The sequence below is a fragment of the Hypanus sabinus genome, chromosome 17 (assembly GCF_030144855.1).
Source record: "Hypanus sabinus isolate sHypSab1 chromosome 17, sHypSab1.hap1, whole genome shotgun sequence".
Classification (NCBI taxonomy): domain Eukaryota; kingdom Metazoa; phylum Chordata; class Chondrichthyes; order Myliobatiformes; family Dasyatidae; genus Hypanus; species Hypanus sabinus.
In genome coordinates this window covers 1924626-1942206 of record NC_082722.1, presented here as the reverse complement: position 1 = coordinate 1942206, position 17581 = coordinate 1924626, and the positions used below count along the sequence as shown (strand labels likewise).

Sequence of the window (17581 nt, the reverse complement as noted above, 5' to 3'; positions counted from 1 at the left end):
CTTCTTCCACCCTACTTTCTGCACCGCAGCACCAGACTCAGTGTCAGAGATCCGGCTGCCGCAGCTTGTCCCAGGTAAATCATCATCCCCCTCCAACAGTATCCAAATTGGTATACTTGTTGTTGAGGGGAATGGCCTCAGGGGAGCCTTTCTCTGACTGTCCTTTCTCCTTCCTTCGTCTAACAGTAACCCAATTACCTGTGCCCTGCTCCTTTGGCAGAATTACCTCCCTGAGACAACTATCAATAAACTCCTCCTTCTCCCGAATGATCCAGAGGTCATCCAGCTCCTGCTCCAGTTCCCTAACGCGGTTTGTTAGGAGCTGCAGCTCGATGCACTTCTTGCAGGCGCCGTTGTCAGGGACACCGGAGGTTTCCCTGACTTCCCACATCCTACAAGAGGAGCATTGCAACACCCTGCTTGACATTCTCTCCACTCTAAACGAACAAAGCAAAACTTACCAGAACCCACCTTCGCCTCTACCTGTTCACGCTGAAGCCCGTTGAGCTAAAGCCGTCCCACTCTGACTCAGTCCACTCCGACGACGGCCGTTACGACGATGGCCGCTGTATGTGGCGGTCTTTTTTTTAATCCTTTGGCACGCTACGTCACGCACCTGCGCAGTCTAGCCTCTTTTCCCCGATCAATAAAAAATAATGGCTTCTCGCCGAGATGTCTTTAGTCCTTCACTCTCAGCCTCTTGTTTCGATTCCTCAGCTGCAACTTTTCTAACATTAGTTGCACCAGGAAAGCAACCGTACCCTATCTCATATTTCCCATTAACAGAAATCCTCCCAATCTGCCAATATTCTGGTGAAGTTCATATGAAACAATCACATCCATCGTGTCGTTCGGTGACTGGACTGCCACACAATATTCTAAATCTAACCTTATTAGTCTTGTAGGAATCTTCCATGTAACGTTTCAGCACTTGTTTTTGAGCGCTACGGTAGGTTAATATTTAGCACGATTCTATTACAGAGTTTGGATTTCTATTCCAGCGCCATCTGTACGTAGTTTACATGTCATTTCCGTGAACTGCATGACTGTGTTCCAGCTTCCTCTAACAGTCTAAAGTCGTACCCTTGATTCTGTTTGCATTTCCAGCGATTTACTGGTTAGTAGGTTAAATAGTCATTGAAAGTTCTCGTAATTAGGCATCTATTAGTCTCGGGAGACCATGGATTTGCGCTTTGGAAAGTTTCCAGGACAGAGGACTGGGCAGGATTGTGTGGGAGTCTGGCAGTTGCTCACGCTGCAAGTCTCCTCTCTTCACGCCACCGGTGTTGTCCAAGGGAAGGGCAAGAGTGTTGTTGCAGAGCAACGTGTGGTTAAATGCCTTTCTGAAGGATACAACACGCTGCCTTAGCTGAGGCTCGAACTAGCGATCTTCAGATCACTAGACCAACACCTTAAGCACTTGGCAACGCGTCAATGCATGCCATGTAATTAGGCTGGTGTTAAAGAAATGATTTGGTAGACCATTGGGAAGTAACGACCTGTTCCGAGCAGTATCTCCAAAGAAGTAAATCAATCCGACTTCAGGACGTAAGCAATGAACGTGTTTTCTTCACTACCCTCTGTACACAGGAGGAGGAGAAGATGGCGGCGTGACGCAGCGCGCGCGGCCTCTCCGGTGAAATGATATCCGTTACTTGTTAAGTAGCAATCCGTGCACAATTCTGATTTGATGGAGACAGACGTGAGAGCGAGGAGGAACATCTGGAGAAACTTCTGAAATGCCCGCTTCACTGCCGCTGCTACTGTGTGGTCCGCAATCTCCGGAGGAGAAGGCCTCCGAGACCTCGGCTTTGCTTGTTTCGGCGGCCGGGATGAGGTCGAAGGTGCTCGGCAGAGGATGGCGTTCGGGAGGGTGTATCGGAAGGACTGGTCGGAGGCTCGAAGTTTTCGGACAAACTCAAGTCTGCTGTGGTCGGGTGCTTCCAATGCATCTGTTGTCGGTGCCTGGAATTTATGGCAGAGAGCGTTTGTCTATTTTTGCTGCCTGATATCAGGACTATTGGAGTCGATTGGGACTTAAGACTTTTTTTTAACCGTGCCCATGGTCTGCTTTTATCAAATTATGTTATTGCTTTGCTCTGCTGTAACTGTATGTTATAATTATGCGTTTTTTTTGTCAGTGTGAGTCTTTGGTTTGTCCTTTTTTGTGATATCACTCTAGTGGGACATTGCATCATTTCTTAATACATGCATGCATTTCTGAATAACTATAAACGAGGACTGAGTGTCCTCATAATCTAATCTATCTACTCATGTTGCCTGTTTGAAGGAAGTATAGCCATTGAGCCCAATGTCTCTCTGTTCAGCCAGTTTCCTCAAAACCCTGTCATTGAAGTTCAGAAATTGCAAGGGTAAAAGAACCATTAGTGGAATCATATGTAGACCTCCAAACAGTAGCCAATAGGTGAGCAAACACGAGGAAATCTGCAGATGCTGGGAATTCAAGCAACACACACAAAATGGTATGGGAACACAGCAGGCCAGGCAGCATCTATAAGGAGAAGCACTGTCGACGTTTTGGGCCAAGACCCTTAGTCAGGACTAACCGAAAGGAAAGATAGTAAGAGATAGTACGAGGGGGATGGGAAAATGAGAAATGATAGAAGACGAGGGGCTGGGCTGAAGCTGAGAGCCAGAAAGGTGATTGGCAAAAGGGATACAGAGCTGGAGAATGGAAAGGATCATGGGACGAGAGGCCTAGGGAGAAAAAAAGGGGGAGGGGAGCACCAGAGGGAGATGGAAAACAGTCAGAGTGATACGCAGAAAGAGAGAAAAGAAAAATAAATAAATAGATAGATAGATAATTAAAAAAGGAAGAAACTAAATATATCAGGGATGGGGTAAGAAAGGGAGGAGGGTTATTAACGGAAATAGAGAAGTCAATGTTCATGCCATCAGGTTGGATGCTACCCAGCCAGTATACAGGGTGTTGTTCCTCCAACAGACAGACAAACATACTTTGTCAATCCCAAGGGAAATTGGGTTTCGTTACAGCCACACCGAGAATAGTGAAGAAATATAGCAATATAAAACCACACATAATTAAATAATAATAAGTTAATCATGCCAAGTGGAAATAAGTCCAGGACCAGCCTATTGGCTCAGGGTGTCTGACACTCCAAGGGAGGAGTTGTAAAGTTTGATGGCCACAGGCAGGAATGACCACAGTGATGCATCTCGGTGGAATGAGTCTCTGGCTGAATGTACTCCTGTGCTTAACCAGTACATTATGGTGTGGATGGGAGTCATTGTCCAAGATAGCATGAAACTTGGACAGCATCCTCTTTTCAGACACCACTGTCAGAGAGTACAGTTCCAGCCATACAACATCACTGGCCTTACGAATGAGTTTCTTGATTCTGTTTGTGTCTGCAACCTTCAGTCTGCTGCCCCAGCACACAACAGCAAACATGATAGCACTGGCCACCACAGACTCATAGAACATCCTCATCATCGTCCGGCAGATGTTAAAGGACCTCAGTCTCCTCAGGAAATACAGACTGCTCCGACTCTTCTTGTAGACAGCCTCAGTGTTCTTTGACCAGTCCAGTTTATCATCAATTCGTATCCCCAGGTATTTGTAATCTTCCACCATGTCCACACTGACCCCTTGGATGGAAACAGGGGTCACTGGTGCCTTAGTCCTCCTCAGGTCCACCACCAGCTCCTGTCTTTTTCACATTAAGCTGCAGGTGATTCTGCTCACACCATGTGACAAAGTTTCCCACCGTAGCCCTGTACTCAGCCTCATCTCCCTTGCTGATGCATCCAACTATGGCAGAGACATCAGAAAACTTCTGAAGATGGCAAGACTCTGTACAGTAGTTGAAGTCCGAGGTGTAGATGGTGAAGAGAAAGGGAGACAGGACAGTCACCTGTGGAGCCCCAGTGCTGCTGACCACTCTGTCTGACACACAGTGTTGCAAGCTCACGTACTGTGGTCTGCCAGTCAGATAATCAATAATCCATGACACCAGGGAAGCATCCACCTGCATCACTGTCAGCTTCTCACCCAGCAGAGCAGGGCGGATGGTGTTGAATGCACTGGAGAAGTCAAAAAGCATGACCCTCACAGTGCTCGCCGGCTCGTCCAGGTGGGCGTAGACACGGTTCAGCAGGTAGACGATGGCATCCTCAACTCCTAGTCGGGGCTGATAGGCGATTTGGAGGGGGTCTAAGTGTGGCCTAACCAAAGGCTGGAGCTTCTGTTGAACAAGTCCCTCCAGGGTCTTCATGAAGTGGGAGGTCAATGCTACTGGTCTGTAGTCATTGGAGCCATTGGGGCGCAGCGTCATTGGTACAGCAACGAGGCTGGACGTCTTCCACAGCACAGGAACCCTCTGGAGACTCAAGCTCAGGTTGAAGACATGGTGAAGTACTCCACATAGCTGGGGAGCTCAGGCTTTGAGCACCCTGGGGCTGAAACCTACCTAAGTCTGGCTTTATCTTGACAGTAGAGGAAGCCATGGATAGACATATCAGAATGGGAGTGGGACGTGGAATCAAAATGTGTGGCCACTGGGAGATCCTGCTTTCACTGGCGGTCAGAGCATAGACCATTTCGCTGAATGCCCTTACACTTCCTCCCTCATCACCATTCAGGGCCCCTGACAGTTCTTGCAGATGAGGCGACAGTTCACCTGTGAGTCGGCTGGTGTGTTATACTGCATCCGGTGCTCCTGGTGCGGCCTTCTATATATTGGTGAGACCCGACGCTGACTGGGAGACCGTTTCGCTGAACACTTACGCTCTGTCCGCCAGAAAAAGAAGGATCTCACAGTGGCCACACATTTTAACTCCACGTCCAACTCCCATTCTGATATGTCTATCAATGGCCTCCTCTACTGTCAAGATGAAACCACACTCAGGTTGGAGGAACAACACCTTATATACCGGCTGGGTAGCCTCCAACCTGATGGTATGTACATTGACTTCTCTAACTTCCGTTAATGCCCCTTCTCCCTTTCTTACCCCATCCCTGATAAATTTAGTTCCCCACTTTTTTCATCTATCAATCTTTCTCTATCAATCTATTTTTTATTTGTTTATTTATTTTTCTTTACTCTCTTTCTGCCCATCACTCTGCTTGTTTTCCATCTCCCTCAGGTGCTCCCCTCCCCCTTTGCCTTTTTTGCCCTTTGATCCTTTGCCTTCTCCAGCTCTGTATCCCTTTTGCCAATCACCTTTCTGGCTCTCAGCTTCACCCCACCCCCTCCCTCTTTTACTATCATTTCACATTTCTCCCCCCCCCCTCCTACTTTCAAATCTCTTACTATCTTTCCTTTCAGTTAGTCCTGACGGAGGGTCTGGACCCGAAGCATCGACAGTTCTTCTCCTTATAGCTGTTGCCTGGTTTACTGTGTTCCACCAGTATTTTGTATGTGTTGCCAATAGGTGAGGTTGAGATACAAAGGAAGCTGCAAAGGGCATGTAACAAGGGTAATGTCACAATTGCAATAGGGGTCTTCAATTCGAAAGGCGTCTGCAAAAACAAGGTTGGTTCCATATCGCAAGAGAGGGAATTTGTGGAATGCCTACAATATGGCTTTTCAGAGTGGCTTAGACTGGGTGGTGTTTAATAACTCCGATTTTATTAGTCAATATAATGTATTAGGATCCCTAGGAGGCAGTCATCATAATATGATTGAATTCATACTTCAGATTGAGAGGAAGAAGCATGTCAAATATATCAGTTTTGCAAAGGAATAAAGGGAATTACAGAGAAGCGCTTGCTCAGGTTGATTGGAGGAAGATACTGCATGGATGACTGCAGGACAGAGCTGGCTGAAGTTTCAGGGAATAGTTCAGAAGACGCCAGATAGATATGTCGCACAGAAGGCTGACAAGGGAAGGTAAGGTCTACATTAAAGTGAAAGCATATAAGGTAGCAAACGTGAGTGGGGAGTTGGGTGACGCGAAAGCTTTTCAAATCCAACAAAAGACAACTAAAAAACCATAAGAATGGGAAAAGGTGTAATATGAGTCAAACTAGTCCATAATATAAAACCAGAATACCTAAAGTTTTTTTTTGCAATGATATAAAGAGCAAAAGGAAGTGAGAGTTCGTATTGAACCACTAGAGAATGCTACTGTTGCAGTAGTAATGAGGGACAAAGAAGTGGCAGATGAACTTAATAAGTAGTTTGCTTCGGTTTTCACTGTGGAAGACACTAACATAATGATAGAGACCTGTGAGTATCAGAGAGCAGCAGTGAGTGTTATTGCTATTACAAAGTAAAAAGTGTTAGACATTTTGAAAGGTCCTAAGATGGGTAAGTCAGCTGGACCAGATGGACTATAACCCAGAGTCGTAAGCTGAGGCCAGTGACCACAGAAGACAGACCGTAGAACACAAACGGTCTGTAATCTAGGACTCTGCCCTACAAACCATGGAGATTAGGCCAGAGTTGTGAAAGATGTTGCTAAGGAGATAACAGATGCATTAGTCATGATTCTTCAAATATTCTGGCATGAAGCCGGAGGATTAGAATACTGCAAGTGTCACTCCAGTCTTTAAGAAGAGAGAAAGACTAAAGAGAAGAAATCATAGGCCAATCAGTCCAACCACTGTGAATGAGAAAGTGCTGGGATCCATTATAAAGGACGAGGTTTCGGGGTACTTGGAGACTGATGACAAAACAGATAAAGTAACCATTCTTTTTGTTAAGGGAAATCCTGCCTAAAAATCTATTAGAAATCGACAAAGTAACAAGCAGCGTGGACAAGCGGGAGGCAGTGGATGTAATTCACTCAGACTTTCAGAAGGCATTTGATAAGGTGCCTCACATAAGACTATAAGACCATGAGACAAGGTCTCAGAAAGTTAGACAAGGGAGATCAAGTGGATGTCGTGTACTCCGATTTTCAGAAGGCATTTGATAAGGTCCCACATAGGAGATTGGTGGGTAAAATCAAAGCTCATGGCATTGGGGGGAAGACATTGACATGGATAGAAAACTTGTTGGCAGATAGAAAGCAAAGGGTAGCGGTGAATGGGTGTTTCACGGAATGGCAGGTGGTGACTAGTGGGATGGCACAGGGCTCGGTATTGGGACCACAACTGTTTACGATTTACGTCAACGATTTGGATGAAGGCATTGAGAATAACATCAGCAAGTTTGCTGATGATTCTAAGCTGAGTGGCAGTGTGACCTGTGATGAGGATTTTAGGAGAATTCAGGGTGACTTGGGTAGGCTGGGTGAGTGGGCAGATACTTGACAGATGACGTTTAATGTGAATAAGTGTGAGGTTATCCACTTTGGGAGTACGAACAGGAAGGCAGATTATTATCTGAACGGTGTAAAGTTAGGTAAGGGAGAAATGCAAAGAGATCTAGGAGTCCTTGTTCATCAGTCACTGAAGGTGAATGAGAAAGTGCAGCAGGCGCTGAAGAAGGCTAATGGAATGTTGGCCTTTATTACAAAGGGAATTGAGGACAAGAGCAAGGAAATCCTCTTGCATTTGTACAGGGCCCTGGTGAGACCACACCTGGAGTATTGTGTACAGGTTTGGTCTCCAGGGTTAAGGAAGGAAATCCTGGCTGTAGAGGAAGTGCAGCATAGATTCACAAGGTTAATTCCTGGGATGTCCGGACTGTCTTACGCAGAGAGGTTGGAGAGGCTTGTACACGCTGGAATTAAGGAGATTGAGAGGGGATCTGATTGAAACATATAAGATTATTAAGGGATTGGACAAGATAGAGGCAGGAAATATGTTCCAGATGCTGGGAGAGTCCAGTACCAGAGGGCATTGTTTGAGAATAAGGGGTAGGTCATTTACGACAGAGTTAAGGAAAAACGTCTCCCAGAGAGTTGTGGGGGTCTGGAATGCACTGCCTCGGAAGGCAGTGGAGGCCAATTCTCTGGATTCTTTCAAGAAGGAGCTAAATAGGTATCTTATGGATAGGGGAATCAAGGGATATGGGGACAAGGCAGGAACGGGGTATTGATAGTAGATGATCAGCCATGATCTCAAAATGGCGGTGCAGACTCGAAGGGCCGAATGATCTACTTCTGCACCTACTATCTACTGTCTAAAGGAGCAGAATTATGCCATTTGCCCCATCGAGTCTACTCCGCCAATCAATCATGGTGGATCAATTTCCCCCTCCCATTTCCCGACCTTTTACCCGTAACTTGCAATGTCCAATCAACAACCTATCAAGCTCTGTCTTCAATACAGCCAACAACCTGGCCACAACTTGCTGCTTGTAGAAATAAATTCCATAAATTCATCACCCTCTGATTAAAGAAAAATCTTCTGCATCCCTGTTTTAAAAGGACTCTCTCTATCCTGAGGCCGTGCCCTCTTATACTGCACTCCCCCACCATGTGAAATATCCTTTCCAGATCTACTGTGTCTAGAATTTTCAATATTCGGAAGGTTTCAACGAGACACCCCGTCATCCTACTAAATTACAGCGAGTACAGACCCAGAGCCATCAACTGTTCTTCATATGTTAACCCTTTCATTCCCGGAATCGTCCTTGTGAACCTCCTTGGAACGCTCCCAAAGGCCAGCACATCTTTATGATGATCTGCAAACTGTTCACACGACTCAATGTATGCTAACATTGAATTTGCTTTCCTCACCACCGACCCTACCTGCAAGTTAACTGTTACAGTTTTCTGCAGAAAGACTCCCAAATCCCTTTGCATCTCAGACTTTTGGATATTCTCCCCGTTTATAAATTGGTCTACAGATTTATTTCTACTACCAAAGTGCACGATAGTAACATTGCATTTCATTTGCCACTTTCTTGCCCATTCTCCAAAGCTAAGTTCTTTCTCAATCTACGTGTTATTACAACACCACCTACCCCTCCAACTATCTCCCGGAAGATTAATTCACAGGTTGAGTCTACAGTAAAGAAGGCAAATGCAATGTTGGCATCTGCAAACCTGTCAAGAAAGCCATGGATATACATCACCGATATACAGCATAAAAAGTTGCCCCAACACTGCCCCATGCGGACACACCACAAGAGGATGTTTTACAAGATAAAATACTATTGTGGTACAGGAAATATACTAGATTGGACAAAGGCAGAAGGTAGAGATTGGGCATAAAGGAGTCGTTTTCTGGTGGTCTGCCACTGACCAGTGGTTTTCCTCAGAGATCAGTATTGGGATAGTTACTTTTCACGTTGCTTGCCAATGATTTGGATTATGGAATTAATAACTTTGTGGCAAAGTTTGTGAATGTTACGAATATAAGTGGAGGGGTGGGGAATACCGAGGAAGATATGCGATTGAAGCAGGACTTAGTTAAATTTGAAGAATGGGCAAAAAAGTGGCAATGGGATGCTGTGCTGTGAAATGCGTGGTAATGTATTTTGGTAAAAGGAACTATAATGCAGATTATTATCTAAATGGGGAGAATATTCAAACAACAATGATGCAAAGGGACTTAGGAGTCCTCGTGCAAGACTCCCGAAAGGTTAATTCACAGGTTGAGCCTATCTTGTTAAAGAAGGCAAATGCAATGTTGCAATTTGTTTCAAGGGGAATAGAATATAACAACTGGGAAATAATGCTGAAGGTTTATAAGGCACCAGTGAGGTCGCACTTGAAGTATTGTCAACAGTTTTGGGACCCTTATCTCAGAAAAGATGTACAGTCATTGGAGACAGTTCGGGGTGGGGGGGGGGGTGGGGTTATTGAGGATAATGATTTCGGGAATGAAACGGTTAATATATGAGGAGCGTGTGGGAGCTTTGGGCCGTACGCACAGGAATGTGGACGTGACGGATAAGGAAATCATTTTTTTATGTGCCTTTAAAAATACTTTCCACGAAATTCTTACAAATCCACATTTATTGTTGTGAGAGTTTAACGTTTCTGATTATCTAAGTTTCTACAAGTTGTTGATTTAAATAGATTTAACCGCCCATGAAACCTTTTTGAACAGAAGGTGCTTTGCAATGTAGGAAGTGATGTAAACCGGGTGAACAGATCAAATTCTACAAGAAGGAATGAACAAGTAATTGGGAGAAAATAGAACGAAATCTTCAGATAGGATTCAGCGATTGATTTAAATCAATAATAAGTAGTCAGTCATTTCCTCAGAGATTAAACTACGATACTTTATGATGAACATATCATGAAATCTTTGTAATGCAATTTGACCTAATCAAGAGGGGTAATTAAAAAAGAGTATGCATGACACCTTAGAACTTCGCCTTTCCAAAACGCTAGTCATCGCACATGTTATGACGTATTATGTAAAAAAGAATATTAAAGAACAGAACATGTTAATATAAACGTGATCTTTTGAATAAAAGCTGGTTTTGGATTTCGAAGAATAGTACATTCTTACGTGTTGTCTTACAACGATGGAAGGGCATGTGGAAGGGCATCCAGGACATCACCAATTACAGAACAACATCACCTGATTGTGCGGGTGATGCCTCCCTCCCAGATGCGCTAAATAACTTCTACGAAATCACGAGGAAATCTGCAGATGCTGGAAATTCAAGCAATGCTGGTGAAATGCAGCAGGCCGAGAAGCACTGCCGACTATTCGTGCCTCGGCCCGAAACGTCGACAGTGCTTCTCCCTCTAGATGCTGCCTGGCCTGCTGCGTTCCACCAGCATTTCGTTTACGTTGCTTGAATAACTTCTAGGCCAGTTTTGAGGCGGAAAATAACATGGCGGCGATTAAGTCCACCCCTCCTGCAAATAACCGGGTGCTGTGTCTCACCCTGGCCGGTGTGAGAAGAACCCTGTGCAGGGTCAACCCACGGAAGGCTTCTAAACCAGACAACATCCCTAATGCTCAGACCAGTGAGCAATGTTCTCTGTGACATCTTCAACATCTCCGTGAACCGTTCTCCATCACCGTTCCAACGTGCTTCAAGACCGCCACCATCGTCCCCGTGCCGAAGAAGTCTTCAGTGTCCCGCCTAAATGACTACCGTCCCGTTGCACTCACTTTCATCATCAAGAAGTGTTTCGAGAAGCACGTCATGAGGCATAGCAAGACCCTGGTGCCCACCTCACTGGACTCCCTTCAGATTGCGTACCGTCCCAACCGCTCAACATACGACGCCATTGCCAACCACCCTCCACCTGGCCCTAACGCACCTGGACAAAAACGACACGTATGGTCGAATGCTGTTCATAGACTTCAGTTCAGCATTCAACACAATCACCCCTCAGAAACTGATTGGAAAGCTGAGCCTACTGGGCCTGAACACCTCCCTCTGCAACTGGATACTAGACTTCCTGACCGGGGGACCTCAGTCAGTCCGGATCGGGAGCAGCATCTCCAACACCATTACACTAAGCACGGGGGCCCCCAGGGCTGTGTGCTCAGTCCACTGCTGTTCACTCTGCTGACCCACGACTGTGCTGCAACACACAGCTCAAACCACATCATCAAGTTCGCAGATGACACAACCGTGGTGGGTCTCATCAGCAAGAACGACGAGTCAGTTTACAGAGAGGAGGTGCAGCGGCTAACGGACTGGTGCAGAGCCAATAACTTGTCCGAATGTGAACAAAACAAAAGAGATGGCTGTTGACTTCAGGAGGGCACGGAGCGACCACTCCCCGCTGAACATCGATGGCTTTTTGGTAGAGGTCGTTAAGAGCGCCAAATGTCTTGGTGTTCACCTGGTGGAGAATCCCACCTGGTCCCTCAACACCAGCTCCGTAGCAAAGAAAGCTCAGCATCGTCTCAACATTCTGCGAAGACTGAGGAAAGTCGATCTCCCAACCCCATCCTCATCACTTTCTACAGGGGTTGTGCTGAGAGTATCCTGAGCAGCTGCATCACTGCCTGGTTCGGAAATTTTACCATCTCGGATCGCAAGACCTGAAACGGATAATGAGGTCAACTGAGAAGATTATTAGGGTCTCTCTTCCCGCCATTATGGACATTTACACTACACGCTGCAACCGAAAAGCAAACATTATGAAGGACCCCACGCACCCCTTATACAAACTCTTCTCCCTCCTGCCGTCTGGGAAAAGGCACCGGAGCATTCGGGCTCTCACGACCAGACTATGTAACAGTTTCTTCCCCAAAGCTATCAGACTTTTCAATACCCAGAGCCTGGACTGACACCTTACCGCCCAATTATCTATTATCTATTATTATTTATTGTAATGCCTGCGCTGTTTTGTGCACTTCACGCAGTCCTCGGTAGGTCTGTAGTCTAGTGTAGTGTTTTTTTTCTCTCTGTGTTGTTTTTTACGTACTTCAGTCTAGTTTTTGTACCGTGTCATGTAACACCATGGTCCTGAAAAAAAACTGTTGTCTCATTTTTATTATGTACTGTACCAGCAGTTATGGTCGAAATGACAATAAAAAGTGACTTGACTTGATCTTCTCCTCCTGGATATAAAATATAACTTAAATATTTGTCTATTATACATAAAGTGAGCGCCATAGCCACGTCAATCACGCTGTAATGGAAATATCGTTGCTATTACAGCGCCGCTGAAGCCTGTGACAATTCCAGGCATCAAAGAATAGGTTTTTGAGATAGCTTTCAAGATATTTCTGGTTACGTTTAAGCAGCAGGTCGCAAATCAGGAACTGCGGTGACTTTTAATTAATCAAAGGACAAGGAAGTGCTTCCTGAAACAGATTAACTTCTGGACTCGGCTGCTTCTCAAGTCCGGTTAATAGTCAGAATTACAAAATAACTCAGAGGTTCAAAGATCCAATTTAATATCAGAGAAATCCATACAATATACATCCTGAAATGTTTTTTTTTCTTCGCAAACATCCACAAAAGTAGAGAAATGCCCCAAAGAATGAACGACAGTTAAAGGAAAGAACCTCAAAGACCCCACAGCTCCCCGCCCTCCCGCATGTAAGCAGCATCGTACAACAATCCCCGTACAGCAGCAATTCCCCCCACCGGCAAAAACACGAGCATCAATACCTTCACCGAGCACTCAAGTGTGAACAAAGCAATAGCGAAGACACAGACTTGCGGTTACCCCAAAGACTTCGCGTTTCACCCGGCATTCGACATCCCACAGGTTCTGTCTCTCCCTAATAATGGGGAAGGAGGTATCTCCATTTTCCCTGTGAGCGGGGAGACACAACAAACAACCCGCTGGCTTAGGATGTTAAAAGTCCGTTACGTCGCTTTTCTCGAACTCTGTGCCGAGCAATGGCCAGTCCAGAAACCCCGAGAACGGGTCCCGGGATCCGACGTCTGCGTGTAACTCCAGATCAGGGTCTTCAAAAGAACCTTGAAAGGGAAAAATAAACATGTGAAGATGGAAATAAGAGCTATATTCGAAGATGTAAGCAAAGAGTTCGCCGTTCAGCGCCAACTTAACTTCGCTTCGCCTCCCAGATTTAATATACAAAAATAGCTGTATACATAAAATATTTCGGAACCCGTTTTATTTATAGCGATAACTATATCGATACAGGAGAGATAAAATTATTGGTGATCTGAGCAGTGAACCCACTACAGGAGGGAATACAGTCTACAATAATACACGAAACTATTGTAGAGTTGCTAGACTAGCCATGCAGTAGAACATGCTATGTGGAAAACTGTTCCCGAGAGATCTATATCCACGACATCGGAATCGGTGTGTTATTTCAGAAAAGAACATAGAATGACAGTCTGAAAGATCATTAAAGACCATTTCAGATCTTTATTATGCTGTTAGTATCTTGTTATGAACACCAAGATGGATCTGAAATGTCAACTAATGAAGACAATTCCACTATCTAGGAGAGAAAAAAATGATCTAATTAAGGTCACAAATAACTAACACCAATAATTCATTCATGGCTTATCACTTCTATTCATTATTGCGAAATGTTTACCTTTTGATTTAGGATGATTGCAAATAATTGACGATGAGCACGATCCCCACTATTATTAGGAACAGCCCCAGCAGAAATCGAATCAGATTACTGACTTGAGATGATCGCGCTGCTAGGAAACATATAAATTGATAATTACTTTTTAGAAACTGAAAATCTGGGGAAAAAAAAAACAAAGAAAAGATACGAATAGTGTGGTGAATAGGGGAGAAAGACGCATTTCTTTGTGGGAGAGGTAAAAAGATAGAGCAATCCACCAACAATCGACACAGAGACCTGAACATACCATTGTACGTTGTGAATTTCTGCAAGGGAACTGCAACGAATCATTGAAGAATAATGTTATGGAAAAGTATAACTTCGCACCTCTGGACTCGTCTTTGGGTATTTGCATATGCGGAAGTTGCTAACATGCCTAGAGTTGTTAGATATTTTATTCGGCATTACCTGAGACTAAATGCGTGTTCCCCAGAATTAGGATCTCCAAAGCTCTGCTGCATAAATTTAGAACGACAGGAGAAAGATTTTAAAACACAAGGTCATTTTTTTTTACACGGAGGATGGTACCTATATTGAATAATCTATTAGAGTAAATAGCTGAGGCAGGTAAAATAGCATCGTTTACAAAACATTTTAATGTGCATACAGAGGGGATGGGACTGCGGGTAGCAAACGCAGAAATTTGGAATTAGCTCGGTAATCGACATGGACTGGTTCGGCAGGCGTCGTGCATCGGTAGTATATTGCCCATGACTGTACAAATCCATTTTTGGTAGATTTCCTCGGGGCATTCATCTTAACCAAGATAAATCAGCGAGACCTGTGCTGTAGAGCCCAATTGTTGTCAAACCAGCATACCCATAACTTAGTAACTTTCACTACGCGTCGATGAAAGGTATGAAATGAAAGGTGATGCACGAGGCCACGGGCTAAACGCGGACAGTGGCGGATATCGAACATTAATATTACAGCTGGCGCCCTACAAGTGTTACGCTTATAGTAACCCTACCGCGACACCCCATTCAGTGCAGCACAAATTAAACTTTTCTTCAAAATTAACATTTTAACTGATTTTGCTTCATCGGTTTCGAATTACAGCCTCCCTTTCCAGCATAGGCGCAGCCCTTAGGAAGATACTGTTATTTACCAAACAGTAGTGCGACAATGCGTTCCAAATATTCGAAAAGTTTGTTTCAGAGACGTGGCTAATGGTTAACAGAATTCAATGTTTACCTTCTGTGGTCGTTGACATAAATTGGAAGTCCGTCGCCGTTTTGATTGTAGAATGACTTGCCTGACAAGTGTAAATAGTCCCGCTCTTGACAGATTCCTCCTCTACCAGAATGCTGGTAACTTCATAGCGGCCATTTATGTTTACCACTTTTCTCGTAGTTATACCAGTCTCGATGGTCAGACCATCCTTGTACCAAGTAATATTTATCTCATCAGGGTAGAATTCAGGAGTTTTGCATATAATTGTGGGAAAGACAGATCCATTTTGTTTGACTTCATTGTAAGTAATTCGTAATGGGGTCGGTGGAACTGCAGAACAAGTTAAATATTTATTCATAACAGAATTATTTAACCAAAAATTGAAGAAAATATTTAAATCTTTCCTCGGTAAAAGCAAATTGACATCATATACATTTCATCAACGGTGACACTAACAACATTACTGGGTTTTCCTTTAAATATCTGCGCAGGAATAAACATTGTTTGCCTATAAGTGGTGAGATAATTGTAAATTAATAATATTATTTCATTTTTAATTTCGATGCCCTGAAATGTTCAAATAGATAATAATGGCACCTATAGGCGGGATCGTAAATTTAAAAGAGTTTCAAGGTCACATCAAACAAGCTGTAACGTCAAAGAAGGTGGGATTGCCAAAGAAGAGGGTTAAACTATGAGGTAAATGTTGGAAATGATCGTGGAAAAATCGGTATAGATACAATATTTCATGTAATTTGATAAATACGTTTTTCATCACACAGCTAAAGGTATTTGGGAGAGTAGGAGTTCTTTTTTATGGTGTTGCAGATATGGTTCAGGAGCAAAAAAATATGAAGATGAAAAAACTAAATGATGCCCTGCAAATAAGAAAATCGTAGACTTTGAAGCATTAGAATACAACGGAAAATGTCGTTATTTGAATCTATATCTAATGTGAGATGAGTAAAAGAGATTACACAACACTCACCCCTTCAGTTGGAAGAAAAATAATACAAGCAACAAACTGCCGCTACACTGCACCAAGAACACCGCACTATCTTCTGACTGTGTTCCTTTGGAATTTCTGTTAAAGGTTTGGTGTAAGACATTCTTTTGATTTTATTACACCACCATTATTCCAGAAACCAAGAATCAAAAAAGTGAGATCAAATTTGATTGACAAAGGTATTCATGATTCGTTCAGAAACAAATCTGAATGCGAATTATTTTCAGTCAAATATATAAAAGATGCCATGCCGAACCCTATATTGCATTCCCAGCAATTTGCAAATGCCAATTTAGCTTTCAACTCTCAGATCAAAAACATTGCTGTTACAGAAGAGTGAAACAATAAAAAATAATATTCCAGAAACACTAAGAAAGCCAGACAACTTATATGGGGAAGACAACCCGGATGCATTTTGTTTTGCATAAAATGTATGTCGTAATTAAAACAGAAATCGAAGTGAACTTTATGAACTTTAATAATTTCTGCTTACCATGGACCATGAGCTTTGACCCAGTTCCATTTACTAGTGGATTATCTCGACGCTTCACCCCACAATAATATACTCCAGTGTCCGTGGCATTGACGTTCATGAGCTGAAAGGTAGCCTCCCCTTTACTCAAAGTAGAAACATATCTCCCGCTGTCCAACCGAGTCTGCAGAAAATTGTTTTCCCCTAGTTTCCACCAGAAAATATTTAGATCTGAGTTGTCTTGGAGGAGTGGGAAAGCACAATAGAAAGTGACGCTTCCACCAGTGATCACATTGATGCTGACAGGGAGTTGAAAAACGTTGCTCGGTACTTCTGTAACGGCTGTGTGGTAAACAATGGAAATTAATACATATAGCCGGAGATACACAGTACGTGAACGAACATTTAATTTTCAAGCATAGGTACATGAGGATAGAACTCCTGTTTTTTGCACATCCTAATATTAGCTTATTTTGCCAGCTACCACGTGCTAACAGCCGCAACGCCTTTTTTTTTACTAATACTCATTTCACATTAGGGCCGCTAATTGTATGGCGTCGAATGAGCGATCGGCAATTAAAATAAATATTTCAAAAAAATGCAATATTAAAGTGATGTTAAGTTTCCAGCGCTGGATAACTTTTCTGTTTACTTTTTTCCACAAGAGAGGTAGGAAAACGTACACTTTACCTGGATAAATAATGTTGAAGATCGCTAATAACAAAGGAAGATGCATTTTTGAAATAGAACTGACAAAATTCGACGTCTTGACACAACCGTCTGGAATGTTGCGACACATGACACTTAAAGTGTTTTCAGCAGCGCGATTGATCTTAAGAGAGTGATGTGAGGATAACCTGAACATAAAACCAATTGACTTCCGTCTCTTTCATACTACGTTTAAGGATGTAAACACACAGCCTAAAGGCAGGTAGTGATACGATTGGTGCAACTTAGTTGTTTAGCCATTGCCATTGTACCATTGTCGCTGTACCATTGCCTTCACTCAGACGCAATCTGCAGTATGGTTTCATTCCACATCGTAACTATTCTTCTTTCTGACGGA

The 17581-nt window shown here is 43.7% G+C and overlaps 1 gene segment (V, D, J or C); it reads right to left on the bottom strand.

Moving 5' to 3' along the window:
* Positions 1-12837: 12837 nt before the first annotated feature.
* Positions 12838-17336, bottom strand: LOC132407133 (Ig heavy chain C region-like). The segment is given in 5 exon segments: positions 12838-13232; positions 13826-13934; positions 15059-15367; positions 16537-16857; positions 17206-17336. Coding segments are annotated over 4 exon segments (840 nt in total).
* Positions 17337-17581: the final 245 nt, after the last annotated feature.